The sequence below is a fragment of the Sylvia atricapilla genome, chromosome 5 (assembly GCF_009819655.1).
Source record: "Sylvia atricapilla isolate bSylAtr1 chromosome 5, bSylAtr1.pri, whole genome shotgun sequence".
NCBI classification, from domain to species: domain Eukaryota; kingdom Metazoa; phylum Chordata; class Aves; order Passeriformes; family Sylviidae; genus Sylvia; species Sylvia atricapilla.
In genome coordinates this window covers 1521666-1545269 of record NC_089144.1, presented here as the reverse complement: position 1 = coordinate 1545269, position 23604 = coordinate 1521666, and the positions used below count along the sequence as shown (strand labels likewise).

The following is a 23604-nucleotide window of genomic DNA, read 5'->3' as shown; positions in this document are numbered from 1 at the left end:
CTTTCTTTCCCAAAGTTGTTGGAGTGCATATTGGCCACTGCAGAGGAGGGCAGCCGGTTCACACAGAATGGGAACAGGATGTGAATGGGCCTGCAGCAGCTGGAATGGCACATCTGTGCAAGGAGAGAGTGGGCAGTGCAGAGACTCCTTCAAACAAAAATTCAGTGCAACTCTTAGGTTTTTATTTTTACATTAAATCTTGTTACGACGTGTTTTTATATTTACCGTCAGACTCTTTTATCACGAAGGCACGTGAAAAGGTAGTTCCTGGGAGAGCAGCGTGCCGCTGACTGCGTTCACTGGAAATTTTAATACTCAGTTTGCTGTGTGTTTTCAGGAAATTCGACTGTTTGACTATGAAAAAATGGTTGATCATAAAGGAATGCGAGTTGTGGCCTTTGGACAGTGGGCTGGTGTAGCAGGTATAGTGTAAAAAGTAAAGGCAGGCTTCCAAGGAGTGACTTCCTGTAAGACTTCTGGTGGTCTGTGCTTCCTCAGAGTTGAAGCTTCTTTTTAACTGCATTGGAAATTCTTGCTTTTAACAGCCTTTTTCCGTTCTGGTTTATGCCTCCTACTTTCCTGAGATGGTCGTGTGGATTACTGACAAATCTAATATTTTATGTTGTTGTCTTGGAGTCCTGTTTGTCCACTGAACTCTCTGGAGCAGACTAAAGAGATCAACTGATCAGGCTTTCGATATAAAAAAAGCTGTTAGTCCTGGGAGCTTGGACAAGATCTGTTTGACACTGTCGTGGATTTAATCTGATTTTTTGTGGTGCATGGTTCTCATTCCTTTGTACTGAACTTCAACACTGTTTCTTCAGGAGACTCTTTTATTTCCCTCTTTGGAATCCAGTGATGTGGATCCACCTCCTAAACGGATATCTGAGTATTAAATGGTGCCTAAATGCATAAAGGGCCAAGAGCAAGTTGAAGGTCAAGGACTGCTAATCAATTTCTCCTTCTCTGGTTTTATGTAGACTTTCTTTAGAAGTAAAGTATTAATATCAAAACATGGGAAAGAGCATCTGGGGTGATTTGAGCTTTCAGTCAGTCTCTGCAGTTTCTAACTGTGCATATTTGTGATTAAGACTGATGGTCCAATTTTCTTTCTTTTTTTAATAACAGGAATGATCAACATCTTACATGGATTGGGTTTACGATTTTTAGCTCTGGGCCATCACACTCCCTTCATGGTAAGAGCACGTGTGTGTGTGTTTTTCTTTAGCTAAATAAGACTTTTGGCATCTGTATTTGAATACTGAAGGTATCTTGATGGCTGTGTGCCTTTGCTTTCAGCACATTGGGATGGCCCATAACTACAGGAACAGCAGTCAGGCTGTGCAGGCGGTGCGGGATGCCGGCTATGAAATTTCTCTGGGACTGATGCCAAAGTCAGTGGGGCCCTTAACATTTGTGTTCACGGGCACTGGGAATGTTTCTAAGGTAAGAATTGTCAGCAAGGTGAAATGCTGTATAATTGGTAGTAGAAATTCCTGGAATTTGATCTCTGTCAGGTTAAACGGGTCGAGGGGTTCGTTTCGTTTGCTTGGACTTCACTTTTTCCTTTGCCCGTAACAATTTTTAAGTACTGTAAACTAAAATGTTTGATAGGAGGTCATGCCTAACCAGGCTGATGTGCCAACTTCTTATCAATGAACATGGATTAAATCTTACTGCTACTCTCTCTTTTCTAACCCATATGATTTCTGTCCCCCTCTCTCCCCACTGTTGATTCTGTGCTCACAAAGTAAATGAATCACTCCATTAAAGTTTGGGGAAAATAATTATTTTTTCCAACACCTGCTGAGTTTTTATGGCCGGATATCCTTGACTTGATTTACAAGTGCATTTTCTGTGACACAGGGAAAAGGCTTACCCCTGCTTTTGCTAACAAAGATCATTTAACGAGGCTCTGCTATAAAGTGAAATCACTGCCTGCATAAACCTGTTCTTTCTGTTAAATTACATTTATGGTCTGCATGTTCTAAATCCAACGTCGTGATTTCAGGGTGCTCAAGAAATGTTCAGTGCTCTCCCATGTGAATTTGTGGAGCCACACGAGTTAAAGGAAGTTTCCAGATCAGGAGGTATGCAGTGACAATAGTGACCAAAAATAGTGACCAAAAACACTGAAACCCTTTTTGTCTAAGAGCTAATTTCTTTTCATTTTTTTTTGAACTTCAGACCTCAGGAAAGTGTATGGAACGGTGTTGAGTCGTCACCACCATCTTGTAAGGAAACATGATGGACAATATGATCCAGCAGACTATGAGAAACATCCAGAAAATTACGTTTCCCGCTTTCACATTGATGTGAGCATCAATTCTGGTTTTTTATGGAAGGTTTTCCACAGAGTGTACTCGCTACATGTTGCATATTCATCATTTGAGACAATATTAACTTAAAATGCTAGACCAGGTGCTTTCAGCTTCTTAAAGTACCGGGTGAAAACCTCAGGATCTGTGACTTTCTTTGCAGGTTGCACCCTACACAACTTGTTTAATTAATGGCATCTACTGGGAGCAGAATACTCCTCGCCTCCTGAGTCGGCAGGATGCTCAGAAGCTGCTGGTGCCAGTGAAACCTGCTGCTGGTACAATGGATGGCTGCCCTGAATTACCACACAGGTGAGACACTCATTTCACTTGTAACAGATTTGCAGTACGATGATGATCTTGTAACGTTAGGCAGTTTCACCACATTCTGTTTATTTGACATTGCTCCTCTTGCGTGTTTTATTGATTTTTGCTCTTGTTCTCTTGTGCTTTGTACTCTTGTTTTCAGTTTGGAGGTGTTTTTTAAAACATCACGGTAGAAATGATTAACAGGTATCAGCGTTTTTTTCTGCAGGGGTAGTCCTGCCACTGATCTTTGTTGGCAAAGGTGAGACAGGAAAAGCCTAAAAATATTATTGCCTGGCAAGAGATACTAAAAACATAAAACCTGATAATGAAATAGAAATGAAAGGTAACTTTGAGATGCAGGCAAGGCAGGGTGGAAGACAACAATTAGCTGGTGATGGGTTGGGTGATAACAAACCAAGGGGCTGAGGGAGTGGCCCCCAAGATATCAGGGAAAAGGTAAATGAGAAAAGCAGTTTTTAGAGTTTAGAATACAGAAGGATATGGTCATAGAGCAGTTCTCATGGGCTGTGTGCAAAGGTTTGGTATCTCGTGCTGGTTGGTCACTGCAAACCAGAATATTCAACACCAAAGGAGATGTTCTCAGTCTGGAGTTTTTTAAAACATCACGGTAGAAATGATTAACAGGTATCAGCGTTTTTTTCTGCAGGGGTAGTCCTGCCACTGATCTTTGTTGGCAAAGGTGAGACAGGAAAAGCCTACGAATGTGATTGCCTGGCCAGAGATACTAAAAACATAAAACCTGATAATGAAATAGAAATGAAAGGTAACTTTGAGATGCAGGCATGGCAGGGTGGAAGACAACAATTAGCTGGTGATGGGTTGGGTGATAACAAACCAAGGGGCTGAGGGAGTAGCCCCCAAGATATCAGGGAAAAGGTAGATAAGAAAAGCAGTTTTTAGAGTTTAGAATACAGAATGATGTGGTCATAGAGCAGTTCTCATGGGCTGTGTGCAAAGGTTTGGTATCTCGTGCTGGTTGGTCACTGCAAACCAGAATATTCAACACCAAAGGAGATGTTTTCAGTCTGGAGTTTTTTAAAACATCACGGTAGAAATGATTAACAGGTATCAGCGTTTTTTCTGCAGGGGTAGTCCTGCCACTGATCTTTGTTGGCAAAGGTGAGACAGGAAAAGCCTAAAAATACGATTGCCTGGCCAGAGATACTAAAAACATAAAACCTGATAATGAAATAGAAATGAAAGGTAACTTTGAGATGCAGGCATGGCAGGGTGGAAGACAACAATTAGCTGGTGATGGGTTGGGTGATAACAAACCAAGGGGCTGAGGGAGTGGCCCCCCAAGATACCAGAGAAAAGGTAAATGAGAAAAGCAGTTTTTAGAGTTTAGAATACAGAAGGATATGGTCATAGAGCAGTTCTCATGGGCTGTGTGCAAAGGTTTGGTATCTCGTGCTGGTTGGTTTGTGCAAACCAGAATATTCAACACCAAAGGAGATGTTTTCAGTTTGGAGGCGTTTTTAAACATCACAGTAGAAATGATTAACAGGTATCAGCGTTTTTTCTGCAGTGGCAGTCCTGCCACTGATCTTCGTACAGAATCCAGTGCAAACAAAAGTGTGATGTGTGGGAATGTGCCTGCTGCACCAATAGTGGCAGAAGTTTCTATGCCTGAGCAGAGTTTTAGGGAAGGTTCCTTCCTACCCTGTCATGCGGCTGGTACAAATTCAACCACTGCTCCTTAGCACCTCTTATTTCTGCAGCAGATAGTGGAAATGCCTCACAACCCTGAATAGTTTTAAGGGTAGAACGTGGGGTGCAAATCGAGGGTTAGTCTCCTTTCAGTGGGGGTGGGAGCAACCCTTCCTCTGATAGCCCTGTCATAGAGTTGGGAAAGACATAAAAATATATCCTGGTGAGGAATCAGGCTTTTCTGTCTCTTCTCTGCCAGATCTTGACAACTTACTTTCATAGGACGAAGAGGTCAAAGAGTTGACCTTCAGTGGAGCCAGAGGTGGTGCATTAGGCCAATGGATGTTCCAGCTGCCCCTGCTGTGTGTGAACTGGCAGGAGGCTGAACTTCTTTCCTGAAGCTTCCCTTCAGGATGGGAAGTTCGTTTCCTGCAGAACTGCCCGGGCACGGCTTGAGGGAATTGGTGGGTGGAAAACCAATGGGAGGTGTTGGCAGCAAATGGCACAGAGAGAAAAGGTCATGGGTGAAGGGATTCTGCCAGTCTTGCCATGGAATTGGATGCTGTTGGTGTGAATGAAAACCTGATAGCTGCAATAGGGCCAAATTTCTGTTCTATTTCTGGATACCATTGTTTGTGTTCTGTGGGCTTCTGAATTGGTTGAGATGAAGGAGTCCACAAGTCACATAGATCTTCTCACATTTCTTCTGTTTCCTGTTCGCTTGTCACCTTTTGTACCCGTGTTTCGTAGTAAATTGTATAATGCTCTATTGCACTGTCTTTTTATTTTAATTGCTTTAGGCTTCTGGCCATCTGCGACATTTCAGCAGACACTGGAGGATCGATAGAATTTATGACTGAGTGTACAACAATTGACAACCCATTTTGTATGTATGATGCTGACCAGCATATTACTCATGACAGGTGGGAGAGCCCTTGCTTTTTATTGTTTTCCATTGTAACTTCTGGAGTGAAACATTATATTGAAAAAAAAAAAAATCACGCATTTATAACACTTCTGAAGGGTAGTACTTTTCAAGGTCCTAAAAAGAAGTTTAGAAGAGCTGTTTTCTCTCTTTCAGTGTTGAGGGCTCAGGGATTCTGATGTGTTCCATTGACAATCTGCCAGCTCAGCTTCCTATAGAAGCAACAGAGTACTTTGGGGACATGCTTTTCCCTTACATTGAGGAGATGGTAAGATCTTATGTGTCCGACAAGAAGGTAAAAGGCTCAGAGTTTGCTCTGCTTGTTTGTGGCTTTTCTGGTCTCCTGTACACATTCCAAAGGAATCTGCTGTAGAACATAACTGACTTTCTATTTGGAAAAAAGAAAAAAAAAGCTTTTGAAGTCTTGAGGTGATCCTTTGAAAAGGAAACGTGTGAATGAGACGTGAGTGGCCTGGATGTCTTAGGGGTTTGTCAGGAACACTTTCTGTAGGCAGAAAACAGGCTCTGGCAGGTCCTTCATGGCTTCTGGACCCTGGGCTAGATGTAACCATCTGATTTTCTTGAGCACTCAACAATCCCTCACAGTCAGGCTGCTGTGCAAATTTCTGTGTTTTCCAAAAGTCAAGTGACGCTGATTGCAGGCAGAAGTCTTTCAGATTATTGGTATTGTTGTATGCATTTCAGTGTTGCTTAAAATCTTCATGTTTTACTTTGAGAAATACTTGGTAATAAAATGACCTGATTTGAAATTGCTTTTCTCCACAGCTGTTATCAGAAGGCTCAGAACCTCTTGAAAAACAGAATTATTCACCTGTTGTTCGAGATGTAAGTCTTGCAATTTGGCACTCTTCTTGTCTTGCCCTACTTTGAAACCAACAGACACATAAAGGCCTCAAAATGTGTTTCCTGTGTTTCCAGGCGGTGATTGCATCCAATGGCTCACTGACACCTAAGTATCAATATATCCAGAAGCTGAGAGAGAGCAGGTAATGTAGGTTCTTAAAGTTGATTTGATTCAGGATTTAAAAAGCCACCCCATCTCCCCTTTTACATTAATTTATTCTTGTGTCTTGGTGGAATACATCTATATTGCTCTGTGTCTAAATGTCTCCTAGGTTGATGATCTCCTTATTTCTTCGTGCACATTGCCTAAATCATTAACACTAATATTAATTATTAGTGTTAATAATGAAATGTTGTTAGTAACTTATATCGAAGTCGAGAGAGTGATTATTTCTCTGTTTCCTGCGTTATGAAAGCTGTTTTAGCAGAGGCAGAAACTAGACACGTGGCCGTGTTATTCTCTTACTCTTTGTCCTTTTGAAATGGACGTGACATTGGAAAGGGATGACTGAAAGCAAAAGGCTCTCCAATGTTCCTTGAATCTAGTTACTCCTTGTGTGGCTCAAGTGCCGTGCTGTGTGGCGTTGTTCTGTGACTGGATGTGTGGAGGAGACTCTGAGACTCTCAGACTTATTGTTATATTCCTGCACCTACAGCTTCAGCTGCCACTTCACGCACACCCTCTCCCGGCAGTTGTGTGCCAGTGGTAGCCCGGAGTGAATTAAGCAAACAAAAGTATCAATAACCTGCACAAGCCTTCCATTCTCCTTGCCCCCTTACTGTTAACAAACATCTGCAGTTTGCATATGAAAAATGTTAATTCCCACCAGAAGTGGATTCATGCTCGTGGTCAGTGACAGCCACACTGTGCGTCTTATAAAAATTCAGCTTGGTGTGACCGTGAGCACTGCGTGCACTAAAAGCACAGTGTGCTGACTTCTGCACCTCAAAGCCCTGCAATTTCCTTTGGGAACTTTGGGACTTGTGCCTGATGAACTATAGGTGGATCCTTCACACGAAGTAATGTGCTTTATTTGCCACTCCGTGCCTTCAGCTCATAGTGATTTTTGTTCTGTGCTCTTTGATAGACCCCCTCAAGAGGCTGTCTCAATAACAAATTTTTTTATTCCTCACCCAGTGCAATGATATTTTTTTTACCTTCCTCCATAATCGCTTACACGGACTTGTGTGAACTACCATGAGAATCTGGAGATTTCATTTCCATGGGTGGTTTTTTTTTTGGGGTGGATTTTTGATATTTCTGCAGATCTGTGTGCTGCATTTGTTCATTGGTGTTGTTCACTTAGCTGTCAGAAAAGCAGGACCTGATAACCCTCCTTTATTTTGCAAACTTCAGAGGTGATGCAGATGAAAGAAGGGTTTTGCTGCTTAGGGTGTGATGGTTTAGATAGAGAAATGCAGGTTCAGACCCTGTAGGAATGATGTGACTTGTTTCCACTCCAGAAAAATATTATGCTGTGTCCAGTTCAGTTTTTGAGGGTTCTAAATTGTTAATAGTTGCTATTAACTAATTGCTAATAATCCTTCAAGTCTGGGAACATTTCAGACACAGGACATTACATTTACCAAACTCACCTATATCTTTGCATCTTTACTTGCTTCTTAACTCCTAAGAGTTTCTCACCCTCAGCTGCAAAGGCACATCACATTAACAATGTGGATACTATTTTTAACTGAATTATTTCAATTTATTTATAGAGAATAGGCATAATCTAGAGCTGTGTAGATTCTCTTCTCATCCTTTATGGGTCATTTGGCGACCTTTCCTGGAGTAAACTGTGTTTGATTCAAGTGTGGCTTCATTCTAGACACTAGACAAGTTTTTAGTGAATATGAAGAGTTGGATTGCAAAATCTAACTTGGTTTCATGTAAGAATTTCTCCTTCATCAACACTCCAAGCTGCATTCCACTTCTGCTCCCTAAAGCATGGAGAGGAATTCTTCTCTTCCTCTGCCCATAGGAGTACGGCTGTGGAAGATCTTCTGACGGGAAGAGGAAAGTCCTTGGGTTTGCAGTATAAAAGAATATGATGGGCTTGAATGGATTAAATCATGATTTAGCTTTTTTTTTTTTTTTTTTTAATAAAATCTATAGAACTTTCATGAAGGTCAAAATTTACAGTAATCTATCTATAGTAATAATTTAGATTAGAGATTTGATGCGTTGGTCCATGTATCGATTCAGATTTAATTATGTGAAAAGAATGACTTTTTTAAAAGAGCCTCTGAAATAGGAGGAAAAGAGGATGGTTCATTGGAAATTTTGGAGAGTAACTCAACCTTCTCAGTACTGATACAGCAGGCTGGAATGTGCTCAGACATGATATAGATGTATTTGGTATTGATTTAACTCTCTTCACTCAGAGTAGTCTCTCAGTGGAATTTTCTGAGACTTTGTGCCCCTGAATGTACTCAGATACTTCCTGCTGTGCTTTAGGTTGGCAATAGTTTGTCTTGCTGTTAGCTCTTGCTCTGGCTTCTACATCATCTATCACTGTTCTGGCCATTTTGGAAATGAAAAAAACACAACCAAAATACTGGCTTTTGGCTGCCATGAGAAGTGTCAAAACCATCTGAACCACATGTTATTTAGTAGACATATGATTGCATGAAAAAACCCATCTGAACCACATTTTATTTAGCAGACATATGATTGCATTAAAAAACCCCCATCTGAACCACATTTTCTTTAGTAGACACTCCTCTTCTAAGGCCAGCAGGTTTCAGCAGTGTGGCCATCATCTTGTCAGCTAAAGGTCAGCATTCTCCATGAGGCACAATCTGCAGTGCTGGTATAAATTCTTAGTGGACAAAGAGGTAACGGAGGATCTTGCTTAGATGCTTATGAAGATGCCCCTGAGACTGTATCTTTTTAAGTCCTAGCTATTTATTAAAATTTATTTTCAGGGTATGGGGTAAGAAAAGCCAAACTTCAATCCCCATTAATTAGATTAATCAAGTAAGCAGTGAACAGCTTTCTTCAAAAATAAGAAATGCTTTAAGAATTTTTTTTTCTTTTGCTAAATAACTTGTATCTATGTAGTTATATGTTAGATAATTTCACAGTCCTGATTTTACAACTTAAAGCAAATGTAAGCTAAAGGGAAAACTGATTATAAACAACCAAAAATGTATATTCCTGCTATGATTTGTGCATCTCTGAGGGCATATTTAAAAAACTGCCGAGGGGATTATTCTGCCTGACAGAAAGAAATGCAAAACCTGATGCGAATACATTTTACATTGAAGGTCAACAGGAGATCTCCTTACATTTATTTTTGAGGGTAGTAGTAGTTAGGTCGAAACATCGGTTTTCAAATCTGAGTCCTTGTCTGCAATGATGATTTCTTGGCTGGGCATTAACTTTTATAGTCCATCATGTTCCTGTGATGGACTAAAATGAACCTAGTATAATTCACACAAAATAATGCTTTCACCAGCATCATTTTGTGTCCTTTACCGGTTAGCTGGAATGCAAAGGGAGCAAGGCAGAGCCTGGAATCCCTTTCTGACAGCTCACCACAACATTGGTGACCCTCAACTCTTCAGTAATTTGACCATTGGGAAAAATACAACAGTTTTGGGAAGTTTTGATGGACAGCTAGGAGAAATCAAGAGAAGCAGTGAGAATTTTGATGGATTTGGTGATGTTTATGTTAGAAGAAGGACTCTAGAAGTTCTGCAGCAGTACTAGATAGTCCTGGGTCAGATAGCTGCGAGCTTCACTCTTGGTTTTGGTTTGTAGACTTACTAAAACATGCTTTTGTTAACCTTGGCAGCTTACAGTTTCCTTCTGCGTAATTTTTAATTTTGCCTGTACCACCTTGCAGGGAGCAGGCTCAGTCCCTGAGGATGAGCAATGAGAAGAGGGTTTTGTTGCTTGGCTCTGGTTATGTTTCTGGCCCCGTGCTTGAGTATCTCACTAGAGATTCCAACATTGACGTCACAGTTGGTACGTAAGAATTTGTTTTCATTTCAGTCTTACTGAAGCATGTGGCAGAACCCTTCTGAGAAATAATAAAAGGGTTTGATTTTGAGAAGAGATAAAGAAAACCTTTGGCATTATGCACAGCAGAAAAGGATTTTGTAGCTTTGTGAGCATTTTGAATTTATGTCATTGTTTTGAGAATGACATAGCCGTGTTAAAAGGTAACATGTAACCTGTAGTGAAATTAGCAGTAATTTTCCTTCTAACCTGCTCTGGGCTTGGGATTGAGTTTGTAGATAGTCACTTTGTTGGTGTTTGGTTGTGTTTCCAGCCTCACACAGCAAGAATGTGAAAATGTTTTTATAGACATCTGTAGGAGTGGAGTATCTGCTTTTCTTATAACGAGTGGTGAAACTTGAGACCCTGACTTTCCCATGACCAAACGCCTGCTTGTTTATTCCTGGGTTTTATCTGTAGCACATTTCAGGCTGAGCATCTCAGTAACCCTTTCCTGTACCCTTAATGATGACTTCAACATAATTCCGGGACTTCAGATTTCAAACTCGGGCTCTATCGCCTTTTTGCCTGAAAGATTCTTTGCTGGGAAGTGGTTTCCTTTAAAACTTACAGTTTTATTGCTGTTGATTGCAGTTGTCATTACTTTGATTTATTTTTGTTTGGTTTGTTTTCTTCGTGCTATTTTCACACTTGGCTTCTTTTGCTACTTTTCACGGTGATAACCATAGTACTTTTAATTAACCCCTGGGAGAAGATTTGCTAGGAAGAAAAAGGGAAATGTAGGAAAGCTGCACCTTTGTTATGACAGTGCCTGAGGTGGAGAAGAGGGAAGGATCACAGCAGTGTGCAGTGCCCATCCCCTGGTCACTGCAGAAGTTGCACCCACTCCAGTAGCAGGAAGGGAAACCAGGTGAAACTGGAAGATCTGTTTTGCCAGGCACTGAACAAACAGAGCCTCTTATCTGGGCGGCTTAAAAACGCGCAGTTTCCACAGCACACACACACAAAAAGCACAGAAGGAAAGAGGCACAAAGATACGACTTGTTTAATATTTGACAGCGGGCAAGTAGGTGCAGAAAACACAAAATGCGCGTCACGGTGCCGTTTTGGGTTTCCTAGTGTTAGGCTACACCACTTTAAATCCAGATGATTCAAAAACTGTAATTGGGAAACCTTCCTGTAATCAACTTTTTTGTTAGGTTGGATTTATAGGTGATTATGCCTGGCTCTTTTCCCTCATCACCATTTGATTTGTAGGGTACAGAGAATCACCTTCTGGCAGCGTTTATTTCCCACTGACCGTGGAAAGGCCATAAAGAAAAAAACTTAGAGGCACAGATGCCTTTAATTCTCCCTAAGTTGTGTCCTGCTGCTTTCTTTGCCTGTGCCTTTTTGCTGGCTGTGCTCTCTGGTTTGTGCTGGCAGCACGGTGAGCTGGGGAAGGAAATTAGTCAGATGTAGCAAATACTGGTTGTGTGTTGCTGTGGTTCTCTTTTTCAGTTCTCCTTTCCTTTCAGTGGTAAGTAAAAGCTGATGCCTTTTAATCCCCCAGATGCCTGTGCCCCATTGGGGTCTTCTTTGGCCACTCCTTTTTTGTTTTCTCTGCCTTGTGCTGGAGCTGGGGTGGGAAACCAGCCGGAGGTGGCAAATGCTGGTGGTGTTATTGTGGCTCTCTTTCAGTTCTGCTTTCTTTATAATGGTGGTTAAGTGAAGGCAGGCAGAGACTGGGTTTATCCCATTTTAGTTACAATGTGGTATTTGGGACTGGGAGGACTAAGCCATATGTGAATATTAAAAGCAGTCAGTTTGAACCTTTTATTCACACTTGACCTAAGGTAAAGCTTAATGTTTCTATATTTGTCATATTACAAATGGTGATTGATGTGATTTGGTTTTTGCTTTAAGCTGTTCTTGACTGTAAATAGGAATTCTTTTAAAGTGTGTTGAGAGAGAGTTTCAAAATATTTCATTTCAAACACGTGGAATGAGGGATCAAGTAAGTTTTTCTGAACGTTTGTTTTTACTAAATGCCTGATTTTTCTTCAACTAGAAGGAAAGTGAAGGAAAAAAACTTCCTGTTAGTGAAGGAAAACTTTCCTGTTAGTGAAAACTTTCCTACCATGAAGGAAAACATGCATGCATCTGTTTCTCTTTGGGAAATACGGCACAATTATCCATGGGTGTGCTTTGGACTTAGCTCCATTTATAGTTTTAACAGTACCTTAGTTAGTTGTAACCCCTGCATCGTAGCTCTAACAATAATGGTTTGTTGTTTTACCTTTAAAACAGTGTCTGTCATGAAGGAGCAGCTTGAACAACTGACAAAGAAATACAGAAATGTTACTCCAGTTCATATGGATGTCCTTAAGCACGAGGAAAAGCTGTCCTCTTTGGTGAAAAAGCACGACCTCGTGATCAGGTCAGATTTCTGATCAGCTCAGCCCTAAGTCATGCTGCTTTTTTTCTCCTAGTTGATTGACCTAAATCAACACAGAGCCTTTTTTTTTTTTTTAATGGCCAAGATGTGGGGTCACATTTGTGTGTGTAAGAATGGCTGCTACCTTCTCCTGTAGCACAGCATCAGAACTTTAAAAGGGGTTTTCACTTCTTCAGAACTGTTCACCATTTGAGTGAACGCCCTCGTTGCTTCCACAAGTTTATCTAATCCCTGGCATCAAATTTTCTTCTTCAGAAGAGGAGGAAAAATTCTGACATCTTGGTAATTTCCTCTGAATATCCCATTGAGAATTACTCATTCCAGATATTGATGCAGGGAAGGAACTTCCTGGTCCTTGCCATTTTGTTTCTTTTGCCACGGGTGTCACGAATGTGGCTTCCATTCCACGGAGAGTAGTTCACCAAGATGTTTGTAATATAAATTTTCTCAAGGACAGTTGTGCATCTTCTGAACCTGCAGCATGCCTGTGGAAGATGTCTTTGGAAAGAGGTCAGTGGTTTGTGGTTTAGAGAGAAGTGTGGCAAAAGATGATGTCTCAAGAATGACTCCCCTATTGTTCAGAGTGCATACACCAATCCTGTCCTGATAGAGCTGTGTTTCACTTTCATAGATGTGGAATTGCTCAGGGCAAGGCAGGTATGACTGCTTTCTTTTCTTTTTTTTTTTTTTTTTTAGCTATTGAGCTCTTTTGTAGGCATTCAAAAAGCATTTGAGTGTCTTTCCAGTGACAGGATAAGTAACTGCTTGAATTTTGATGTTGCGCGATTCTCCTTCATTTGTAGTTTGCTGCCTTATTCAGCACATCCTTTTGTTGCTAAGAAATGTATTGACAGCAAAGTGAACTTGGTAACAGCCAGCTACTTAACACCAGCCATGAAAGAACTTCAGGAGAGGTAGGTGTGAGAGTGGCATCTCCTCGGTGTTGCTTACTTCTTCAGTGTGTTATCTGTGTATTTTACAGCCTGTTACACCTGCAATATTTACTGTCAATTACTGCTGCCTGCAGTAATTCAGTAAATTACTGAGTTCTTTCTGCTTCTCTTTCTGTGATGGAGGACCAACTTCCCCAAGGTGCATGTTGCAGAGTGGAGCAATGAGAGCATACCTCAGCCTGGTGAAATAATGCTCTAAATAATGGAATGTATTTTCCTGCCTGCATCACCCTGTTTCATGTTAATGTGCCGCCTTCTCTTCCCTCAGACCTGTTAAAATGTTTGAGCTGGGCTGATATTCAAATAACTTCCCCAAGGTGCATGTTGCAGAGTGGAGCAATGAGAGCATACCTCAGCCTGGTTAAATAATGCTGTAAATAATGGAATGTATTTTTCAGCCTGCATCACCCTGTTTCATGTCAATGTGCTGCCTTCTCTTCCCTCAGACCTGTTAAAATGTTTGAGCTGGGCTGATGTTCAAGCTGAGCGCTGTCATATTCCATCAGCAAGCTTGTTTGTCATCCTTTGCCTTCCCCCAATCAAAACTCACTCTTGGCTTACTGTACCTACAATAATCTCCTCCTTCATGATCTTTTGGATATGCCCACTGTATAATTTTACAAATTGGTGACAGCTCTAACTGCTCTAATGTTTCTGTTGTCCTACTTCCTATATGCTTGGAAGTTGTTTGGAGCATGGAGCTTCATCTCGGTGCTCCTCTGGGTCATAGTACTGGCAAATCTGAAGTGCATTCCAGTGAAGAATTGTACGTGCTGTGTCTTTACAAAAGATAAGACCAAAAAGCTGGACTGGTAGGGAATCAGTGTTGCAGAAATTAGGGATGTTTAGGAGCCTCTCCTACCATTCTTATTGAGAATATGGCATACTCTCAGGGGGAAAAAAAAATTAAAAAAGGGCTATTCTCACTTGCCAAAAGACAAACTGATTTTGAAAAGAAAATAAACCCTCAGTTTGTGGTGATAAGTGAACTCCTCTGGGACTGTGGGCAACTATTAGGAAGAAAAAAAAAAACCCAAATACTTGCAGTTTTGAAATCTCTGTTCCTCATAGGAGCTCTTCAGGGCAGTTGTGACTAGCTTTGTGCTCTGCATCACCACCTTCCTGCATGATGGCACTGTCCAGGAGACTGTGGGATATGCAGTAGCCGGTAGAGATTCCTTTTACCAGCTCCTAGGTGCAGAGAAGAGCAGCAGAAGTTAGAAGGCTCTTAAGTGGTTGTCACTTTTCAGGGTTTAAAACCTGCTTTTGTTTCTTTGTTCCCACAATGTGCAGGCAGAATTCACTGTGTTGGGGAAGGTTCACGGGGCAGATCAGACAGAATAAAAGGCCAGTAGTAATGAGTATTCTGATGGCTCTGTGTTTCTGTTATTTTTTAGTGTAGAAGCTGCTGGTATCACAGTGATCAGTGAAATGGGTTTGGATCCTGGCCTGGACCACATGCTGGCCATGGAGTGCATCGACAAGGCGAAGGAAGTTGGTGCCACGGTGAGGGGAATGGGTTGTGCACAGTTCTGCCAGGACCGTGCCAGTGAGCTTGTTCTTTGAACGTGGTGAAAAACGAGATTCGCTTTTTACGTAGATTTTAGGAAATGGGTTTAATAAAAGATAAGACAATGAGGAGATAAAGAAAAAAAGCCAAGTACAGCCGGGTGACTTGGTATTTAGCCAAGTCCACAAACTGCTATTTCACAGGCTTTCTTTAAATACCCTTTCTGTTGTATCAGTCTGTTGAATATTCCTATTTTTCCATAAACTAGTTTCCATATTCCAGGGACTGTTTTGCATGGCCCCTCCTTGGGTTTACCTTTTTAGAGATGTGTGTTTCTGGGCTGTGTCTTCATTGTCACCTCCAGCTCGGGCCTTGCTCCGTGCTTTCTTCAGATGGGAGATGCTGATAGTTGGTGTATCAATAGCAGGGTCTTCTTTCCATGTTCACTGGGTGTTATCCCAGCCAAACAGACAGTTTAAGCAATTACTATATCACTACTACCACTATGCCTGATTTTCTTTACTAACAGCAGAAATAAAAACTTCTATCCTTACCACAAAGTTATTAATTATATAGCACACACCTTGCGAAAAGCCAACTTTATAATAGTCATTTATAACAAACATCATGCAGGCTTTGAGCGTATCACTGACCCTGGACATTTTACTTTTTCTGATGCTTTGGATTTCACAGCTGCTAATTCGCTTGGTGAGACCATGAACTATGATGGCCTTGTCCCATTGTATCTTTTGGTTTCCTCTCGTTTACAGTGCCTGCAGTTTTCCCCTCCCCACTGGTCCTTCTGGTGTGGCCATTTGGGGGGTGTTGTGGTTTGAAAACAAACCAAGTGAGAGGCTCTAAGTCAGAAATAAAATTTAATGAGAAGAAAAAGGAAAATAAAATAAAATAAAATAAATGCAACAATACAAAAAGAAAAAAAAAAACACTGACAGGGTCAGAATTCACCCTGAGCAGGGTGATGGAAGCAGTCCAGGTGAGGTGTCTTCCTGAAGCAGTGATCCCAGAGAAAGGTCTGGTAGCTCTGGTCCTCTGGGAATCCAGTGGGTGAGGGCTGCTTCTACTGTCCCAAATCCCAGCTTATATCCAGGTGAGAATGCTTGGCTCCTCCCCCTGGGCGGGGCATCTCCCAATGGGATGATGAGTCATCCAGGGGCTCCTTGATGGCCCATTAAAGAGAGAGAACTCCAGAGGGAGTTATCTGTGAGTCATGGCAAGGCATTGATGGGCCATGGACTGGAGATGGTGATAGAACACATCCTAAACTACAACCCAGGGCAGGAGGGTTACAAACAGAAATTTTCAGAAGTGCTGGGGATTCTGCAGGGTCGATTTCTCTGCATCCTGATGTGTCTTCACTGTTTCTCTGCTGTGGATTAATCTGACAGGTCATATCCTACACGTCTTTCTGCGGTGGCCTGCCAGCTCCAGAGCACTCTGACAATCCTCTGAGGTACAAGTTCAGCTGGAGTCCACTGGGAGTGTTGCTGAACACAGTTCAGTCGGCCACGTATTTAAAAGATGGAGAGGTGACGTAATGGGGAAATTTTCATTTAAAACCGGACAAAACGTGTGGTATTTGGCTAAGGGAGGAGTCAGGACTTGGAAGATGCTGTGTTTGCTTTCAAGCCAGTGGCTGTCAGTTGCCTAAATCACTTAGTCCTGTGTCTGGAGCATGATGATACCCAGCTAAATTCTGACTTATTGGACACTGATTGCCAGCAAGGAATTTGTTGCAAAAACTAAAGAACAGGATTGAAGTTGATTTTTCTGGGTTCAACTTCCATTCCTGTTGAGTGCTGCTTTTGCTGCTTAATTTAGCCTTTAGCCCTGTGAAACAAAGGGGAGAATGCTTTTCTCTAAAGTCCTGTTCATAAATCAAACAGCTTTATTTTGTATTTGCACTATGCACAGTAGAACTCTTGATCCCTTTTTATTTTGGTGCAACGTGTAATACCAATAACCTACTGAGTGGGTTCTGTGAAGTGCTTTTTGGTCTATTTTGTGGAAGCTCTGTTTTGCTTTTTGTGCAGGAGTCATGAGACTTAACCTCCCAAATGTCACCGCCTGTGCTTTATGTAAACCTTGTGATTGATTTGTGCAAAGCTATTACCATTATCACATTTCTGCTTCCCAGCACTATCCATTTCCACTGGCACTTCTCCGAGGAGTTACTGCAATTGTCAAGGAGACTGCCTTGTATAACCATTGTAAAGTTTAGCTGGTTACCTAAAACCCTGTAAAACTTAGAAATGTACTTTTGGAGTAATTTATGCTTTATGACATTTGGGTGCTCTACTGTTCTTACAGAAGTAAGAAAGGAGAGAACTGTACGGTGGATCACTATTTAAAAAGCAATGAAGTTTAAGTTTCAGATGAAAGGAGTTCTTGGAAAATGTCGCAATATTTCTAATTTCATTCTCATCTGGTTCACCCATTTCTTGGAAAAATTAGATCACACGTATGATCTAATGAATCACTTTGATGAGTCATTATGAGAGGACTAGATGAGCTTGCCAGTAAATTCTGCAGTTTGTCCTCCTTGCCACTAAATCCTCGTGTCTTTTTCCTTATGACCACTGTGTAGGGTTCTTTCACACACGTGTCTTGCCTGGCAGACACAACAAGATCTTTCAAGGCTTCATTGCTTTAGTATTTCTTCTGGTTCCTTTGCTCAGAAGTCAGAAAATGAGTTTGTGTTGATAGCAGATCTGGCCTTTAGCTGCTTGAAGGAAGCAGGGGTCAAGGTTGTGGTTGAGGATGGCAAGAGAATTAGTCACTCATTTTTTTTTTTTTAATTTTCCTTCCATGGCGCTTTGTAGCTTCAAATAAAGGTACACACGGGCAGTAATTTTTTATCCGTGTGATATCACTTGATTTATTTTAATCTTAAAAAAAAAAAGGAAAAAGGAACAAACATCCATCATTTTGTTTATATCTGTCTTCTCCCCCATATAAAAAACACCAAAGAAAACCTAAACGAGATGATAAATTATTTGATCAAAATCTGGGATCTCCCATCACACTGGTACAGTTAGGGACATGCTCCAAGAGGACATCAGTGAAAGTGAAATGGGGAGCTGCCACTTTAATGGAAGTGCAGCAGGGATGGACTGTGTGTGTGAGAAGAACACGGCATGTTTTAGTCCTGTGGTTAGTAATGGCTGGCACATTTCCTGCACCAGATATGATTTAATGGCTTGGGCTTTATTTAGATTGTTTGCACTTGGAACACCAAACATGTTTTTCCTGGTTTTTTTTGAGCATACCTTGTCATTTCTCGTCTAAAACAAGTTGAATACGACCGCGCCAAAATAATATTTGCTGTTCTTTCCCACACTTTAGATTATCAATATTCCACCTGGAGGAGCGTTGCTGGATTCTGTTACTCCAATGGATTTTTTCCCAGGATTAAACCTGGAGGGTTTCCCTAACAGAGACAGCACAAAGTATGCTGAGCCCTACGGCATTCAGACGGCTCGCACTGTACTGAGAGGCACCTTAAGATACAAAGTAAGTTGTTGGTGTTATTGTTAGTAATTATTGTTTTTTTTTTCAAGAGTGTTGTAATTTCAATAAAACTGTGTATTTAAAGCAGCCTTTTATATGCCTGCACTTGCTGTTTTGTTTTATTCCCCATTATCCCAGCTGAGAGACAACTGAAAGCAGTTATCTAATTTTTTTAATGTAGCTTTAGCTGCTGAATTTAACAGGTATTTGTTGCAAAATGGAAAAGCAGTTTTTATTTGTTTTAGACAGTTGGTCGGTTGTCTTGCATGGTCTGTGTTTCCTCTTTTTATTCTGATTCTGTAGCTGGTACCCAATCAATAAAAGATTTTTAGGAATTAAATAATTGTTTTCTTCTATTCCCATGAAAAAGATGATGTAAAAATATTACAGAAAATGATGATGTTCCATCAATCTGAGAAAGTTTTTCATGAAGTAACTAGAAATCTTAAACTTGTGAAGCTTTTTTTGGTCCGCTAAGTAAAATGTGAAGAGATGAATGTGTTTTCCTTCTAACTGGTCAAGTCTTTGCCTTTCCTTTGTTAGATGTCCAAAGCAGAATCAAAGCAAAGTATTTTTTCTTTCAGATTTTCTTTATTTCTTTTTACTTTTTCAGTCAATAGACATTAAGAAGGAATAAGCCTAAAACCATATTGAAGGTTTAAAAAAGTTTTTATGGCTGTTGTTAAGGTTTGTGTGAGGGTTTCAGTTATTATTTGTCCATAGCCTGAGGAAGGTGTATGTCTTTTTTTCTTAATTCCTCTGTTGCAATACAACAGGGTTTTTTTTAAGGGAAAAAGGATTATAAATTGTGATAGTTGTCTTTTGGTCAGTCTGGATTCAATCCCTTTTTCAGAAGGTAAAAATATGCCTGAGGCATCTATCTCATCCTGAAATCCTGATATGACAGTGTTTATTCTTCCATTTGGTGCCTGGTGAAACTTTCTTCTTTTGTATGTGCTAACACAAGGATATTTGTGCTGGGAAAAATGTCAGGGTGGCATGCCAAAGGGTTGGCAGTGTGATTTATTAAAAATTATGGATAGTGATCTAATACCGATGTCCAGCTATGACAGACAAAGACTCTCTAAGAGTTTGGAGTTAGAAAGTGGATGTTCATTAGGTTTAAAATCAGAAAGTGGATGTTCATTAGGTTTAAAATCAGAAAGTGGGTGTTTATTAGGTTTAAAGTTAGAAAGTGGATGTTTATTACGTGCGGGATCGCTCCCAAATACACACCACAATTTACAGATACTCACAGGGTCTTTTTATGTCCAAAAGTGTTGAATACTCAAAACACAAATGCATATTCATGACTCTGGTCCATCCCAGTCCCCTCCTCGTATGGTAATTAGCCAAAAAGCAATTAAGCACGCGTAGTTTGTTCTTTGAAATGGGTCCGTGGTCCTTCTTATAATGATGAAGTGAGATGGATCTTCCTCACTTTGACTTTTTAACCTTTTAGTGTTGGTGACACCTGGATCCTGTTTTCTCAAGACTATCTGATTTATGGTTATATTATATATAACCATATATCTGGTTAACCATATATATATTACCATATATATCATTATCTATGACTAATCAATATATCTGACTATTGATCAGTCAGAAAACCCAAACATAAGTTGACAGGGTCCTGATTTATCAGTCCCTTAAATTCAGCTTCTGCTAACAAAGGGAAGTTTATCTATCTTACCTCAGCAATAGCTAGTTTAACTAAAGTCCTTGATTGGTAAAAATTAATATCTCAACTGTGAGATATTTCAATTATTGTAAAAATTAATATCTCAAGCGTGCCTCAGGGCTGCTGGTTGTGTGGTTAGTGCAGAGCCACCTCCACCTGCACGGTTCTGCCATCCCAGCACCGAGCAGGGCAGAGTTAGTGGCCAGGCTGCTGTGCTGCAGAGCAGAAACAAATCTGTTCACTGAGCAGGAAATCATCTCCTGAGAGTGCCTTTGAGAGATCAGCTTTAGCCAGCTCATGGAGGCAGTTTAAAAGGAGGTGTCACACAGAAGGATCTCACTGAGCTGATAACCTAGTCCTTGTGGAAGTGACTCCTAATTTAATTGTCTTCTTTCAAGGCGCTTTATTTCCTCCATTCTGCTTTTTTAATGTTTCTAGTTCCCTTGCTGTAAGTGCTCTCAGGTACCCAGCAGCAGTGTGGGAATGTTAATGGGGTACAAATAAAAGTTAGCAGAAATCAGTTTGAGATTTTTTTATTGCGCAGCCTGATGGGACCTTTTAAACCGTTCTGCTGCTCTGTGCGTCTGCTGCTCCTGAGGCTGAGAAATAGGCACCCAGGATTGTGATGTCTAAAAGCGGCCTGGGTGAATCCACACGGTGCCAGTGGTGTGACACTGGGCGAGTTGTGTGCTGTGCTCTGCGTGTTCAGCGGTTTGGTTATGGGCAGCTGGCTGATACAGCCCCGGAGTGATGGGATTTCAGCAACCGTGCAAGTATTGGTGACAGAATAAACCATGAAAAACGATGCTGAAAAAAGGGTGGAGAGGCACTGGCCAAGACTCTGCGGCAGTAACCTCAGCGGCATCAGGTTGTGGTGGCTGACTTCCCAAAATAATACTGAACTGCCGCCGTTATTTCTGTCACTGCATTCAAACCAAGGAGGAATATCTCAGTTTGGAGTGATTAAAATAATTCATGGTGTTATTTTTTTATTTCAGGGATACTCCAGAACTATGAGGGGCTTCGTAAAACTGGGATTAATTAACCCAGATCCTAATCCTTTGCTAAACTCGACTACACCGCGTCTAACCTGGGTGAGTTACTCTGCTTCCTCTGCCTCCTTTAATCGGTTTTATTGATGTTTTTAATGTTGCTAGACTTGGGTGTACGTAGCAATGAAGATCTTGTGTTGCATCCTGATCTTGGATTTTTTTTTTTTCATGGAAAGTAGGAGGACTTTTCTTCAGCAGGAATAAAATAAAGTGCTGGAACAGGTTCCCTGATAGATTCTGGAGTGTCTGACGTTGGAGGCTGTCAAGCCTCTCAGCTGGACAATTCATATTTTTACGAATTTTATGAAATATGAATTTTTATTCATATTTTTATGAATTGTCTTATGGTTTTTGTGAGTCTAGTCCCCAGTGCTCTGAGCCTGCCGTGTCCATGCTGTTGCTGGCTCATGATCTTCAGTGTAAAAGTAATTTTTAAAGCATCAAGAAGTAAGGGATTGCGCATAAAGGAGTATATTAATTTTTTTTTTCTATTGAAATTCTGTGCAAACTTTTTTTTTTTTTTTTTTGGTTGTCTGTTATGCTGCATTTCTGTCTCGATTTTGGATGTTTTACTTCATCCTTATCTCAGCCCAGCTGTGACTGTGATGTGCTGCTGTTCCATTTGACAAGGAACATTTGCCTTGTCTCTGGGGACAAACTGGGTATTTCATGTTTCAGTGTGGAGTGAAGAGAGCTGAAGATGAGCACACTCCAGGAGTTTTTGGGTGGTCATACGGGAATTGCTTTTTTTAATTTAAATTTTTTTTTTTTTAATGTTGAGATTATTTTTTTGTCTGCTTTCAGTTTTTAGAGTCGAAATTTTCAACTTTTCTTGGTAAAAATGGCTGGAATTTCCAGTTCTTCTAGCCTTAATGAAGAAGTATATATTGTTATGTAAGCTGTAAAAATAGCTATAAACTCATTATTCTCACTGCTGACGGGTTTTTAGCGATGTTTTTACGGCTTGGTACCTTCCCTTTCTCTCCTCTGCCTGGGAAGTAGCAGAGATGGGCTGACCTGAGGCTGTAGACTCTGCAGTTCTTACTTATTCCATTGCTCGTAGTTCTTTTGATTATCCACTTTGCTGTGAATGAAACAAGCAATAATTAGCATCTGGGTGACACAAAATGACCTTCAGATGTGCAGAAATGTCATGAGAAGCCTCTTTGGTAATCCTCACAGGATTAAAATTCTCAAATTTTCTCATTCTCCCAGTCCACATAAACTGTCTCCTCAGAAGTTCTGGGTTTTAGGTGATCTTAGAGGAGTAGTTGGTTCTCAAAACCTGGATTGAGGTGGAGTGGGAACAGATGCCAGGCCTTCATCACCCTTTATTTCTTTTCAAACAGAAAGAGCTCATGTGCAAACTGGTGGGAATTAAGTCACCTGCTGAGCCCCGTGTTCTGAAAGAGGCTGTGTTTAGCAAACTGGGGAAGGACAAAAGTCAGCTGGAAGCGGTGGAATGGTAATGTCCCAAGGAGTTTGAAAGTTTAAAAAATAAAAAAGGAAATGTTTGCATTTCTGGCCATTTTGGCTCACGCTGAGGCTGTTAAAGTGGTGTGATGAACAACTGGAAATTAAAAAAGTGAGGTGAAACTGCTGATAGGCAACGGTGTCAGAGTTCCTCCTTTCTTCTGCCAGGTTGGGTTTACTGGGAGATGAACTGGTTCCAGAAGCAGATTCCATTGTAGGGGCTCTTGCAAAGCACATGGAGATGAAGCTGCCCTTTGGTAAGTGAGCAATTCTTCGTCATGGGTTTGAATGGAATGAATTTATAAGCCTTAATGGGATTAGTTTGCTCCCCTTCATTAATAAACCTTCGTGACGGGTTTTTTTAACGTATTGTGATGATCAGTAGTTCCCCAATTTATCCTTTTCTTTTCCTGTTGCACTTTTAGCTTGATCTCAGTGTTCTGTCCTCCTTCCCAGTCCTTGCCCTCGGTCCCTGACACACGTGCTGCTCCTTCAGGAGCTCCCCGTGACGGGACTGAAACACCAGGAACGAATAATTGGTGTGCTTTTCTCTTAGGCACTGGAGAGAGAGATATGATCGTTATGAGAAGCGAAATAGGTCTCCGGCATCCTTCTGGCCATTTGGAAGACAAATGCATTGATCTGGTTGTCTATGGGGATAACCAAGGATATTCTGCAATGGCTAAAACAGTGGGATACCCTGCAGCTATTGCTGCAAAAATGGTTCTGGATGGTAAGTGGCTGTTCCAACCTCAGTACCGCTGTTTCAATCCTCTGCATCTTCCTGCCTGTAAAAAGTAATTATGTAGTGTTTTTTAAGTATATTTATGTGTATTTTTGATTTGTCAGACTCTTCCTGTGCTCTTTCCAGGAATTTTTCATCTGCGTGTTTGGATGTTCAGTGACAACTCTT

General features: G+C 40.9%; 1 protein-coding gene across 2 annotated transcripts in view; it reads left to right on the top strand.

Annotated features, from left to right (window-relative positions):
* Positions 1 to 23604, top strand: part of AASS (aminoadipate-semialdehyde synthase) — a 31618-nt gene that overhangs the window by 5344 nt on the left and 2670 nt on the right. For both annotated transcript variants that reach the window (XM_066318570.1, XM_066318569.1), the window contains 20 exons: positions 338 to 422; positions 1129 to 1196; positions 1300 to 1446; positions 2012 to 2090; positions 2188 to 2315; positions 2482 to 2630; positions 5099 to 5221; positions 5380 to 5491; positions 6010 to 6069; positions 6163 to 6230; positions 9939 to 10060; positions 12344 to 12473; positions 13295 to 13405; positions 14842 to 14950; positions 16361 to 16501; positions 18318 to 18485; positions 21165 to 21260; positions 22568 to 22683; positions 22860 to 22948; positions 23248 to 23424. In XM_066318570.1, the coding sequence (XP_066174667.1) occupies positions 338 to 422; positions 1129 to 1196; positions 1300 to 1446; positions 2012 to 2090; positions 2188 to 2315; positions 2482 to 2630; positions 5099 to 5221; positions 5380 to 5491; positions 6010 to 6069; positions 6163 to 6230; positions 9939 to 10060; positions 12344 to 12473; positions 13295 to 13405; positions 14842 to 14950; positions 16361 to 16501; positions 18318 to 18485; positions 21165 to 21260; positions 22568 to 22683; positions 22860 to 22948; positions 23248 to 23424 (2278 nt within the window). The remainder of the gene's footprint in view (positions 1 to 337; positions 423 to 1128; positions 1197 to 1299; positions 1447 to 2011; positions 2091 to 2187; positions 2316 to 2481; positions 2631 to 5098; positions 5222 to 5379; positions 5492 to 6009; positions 6070 to 6162; positions 6231 to 9938; positions 10061 to 12343; positions 12474 to 13294; positions 13406 to 14841; positions 14951 to 16360; positions 16502 to 18317; positions 18486 to 21164; positions 21261 to 22567; positions 22684 to 22859; positions 22949 to 23247; positions 23425 to 23604) is intronic.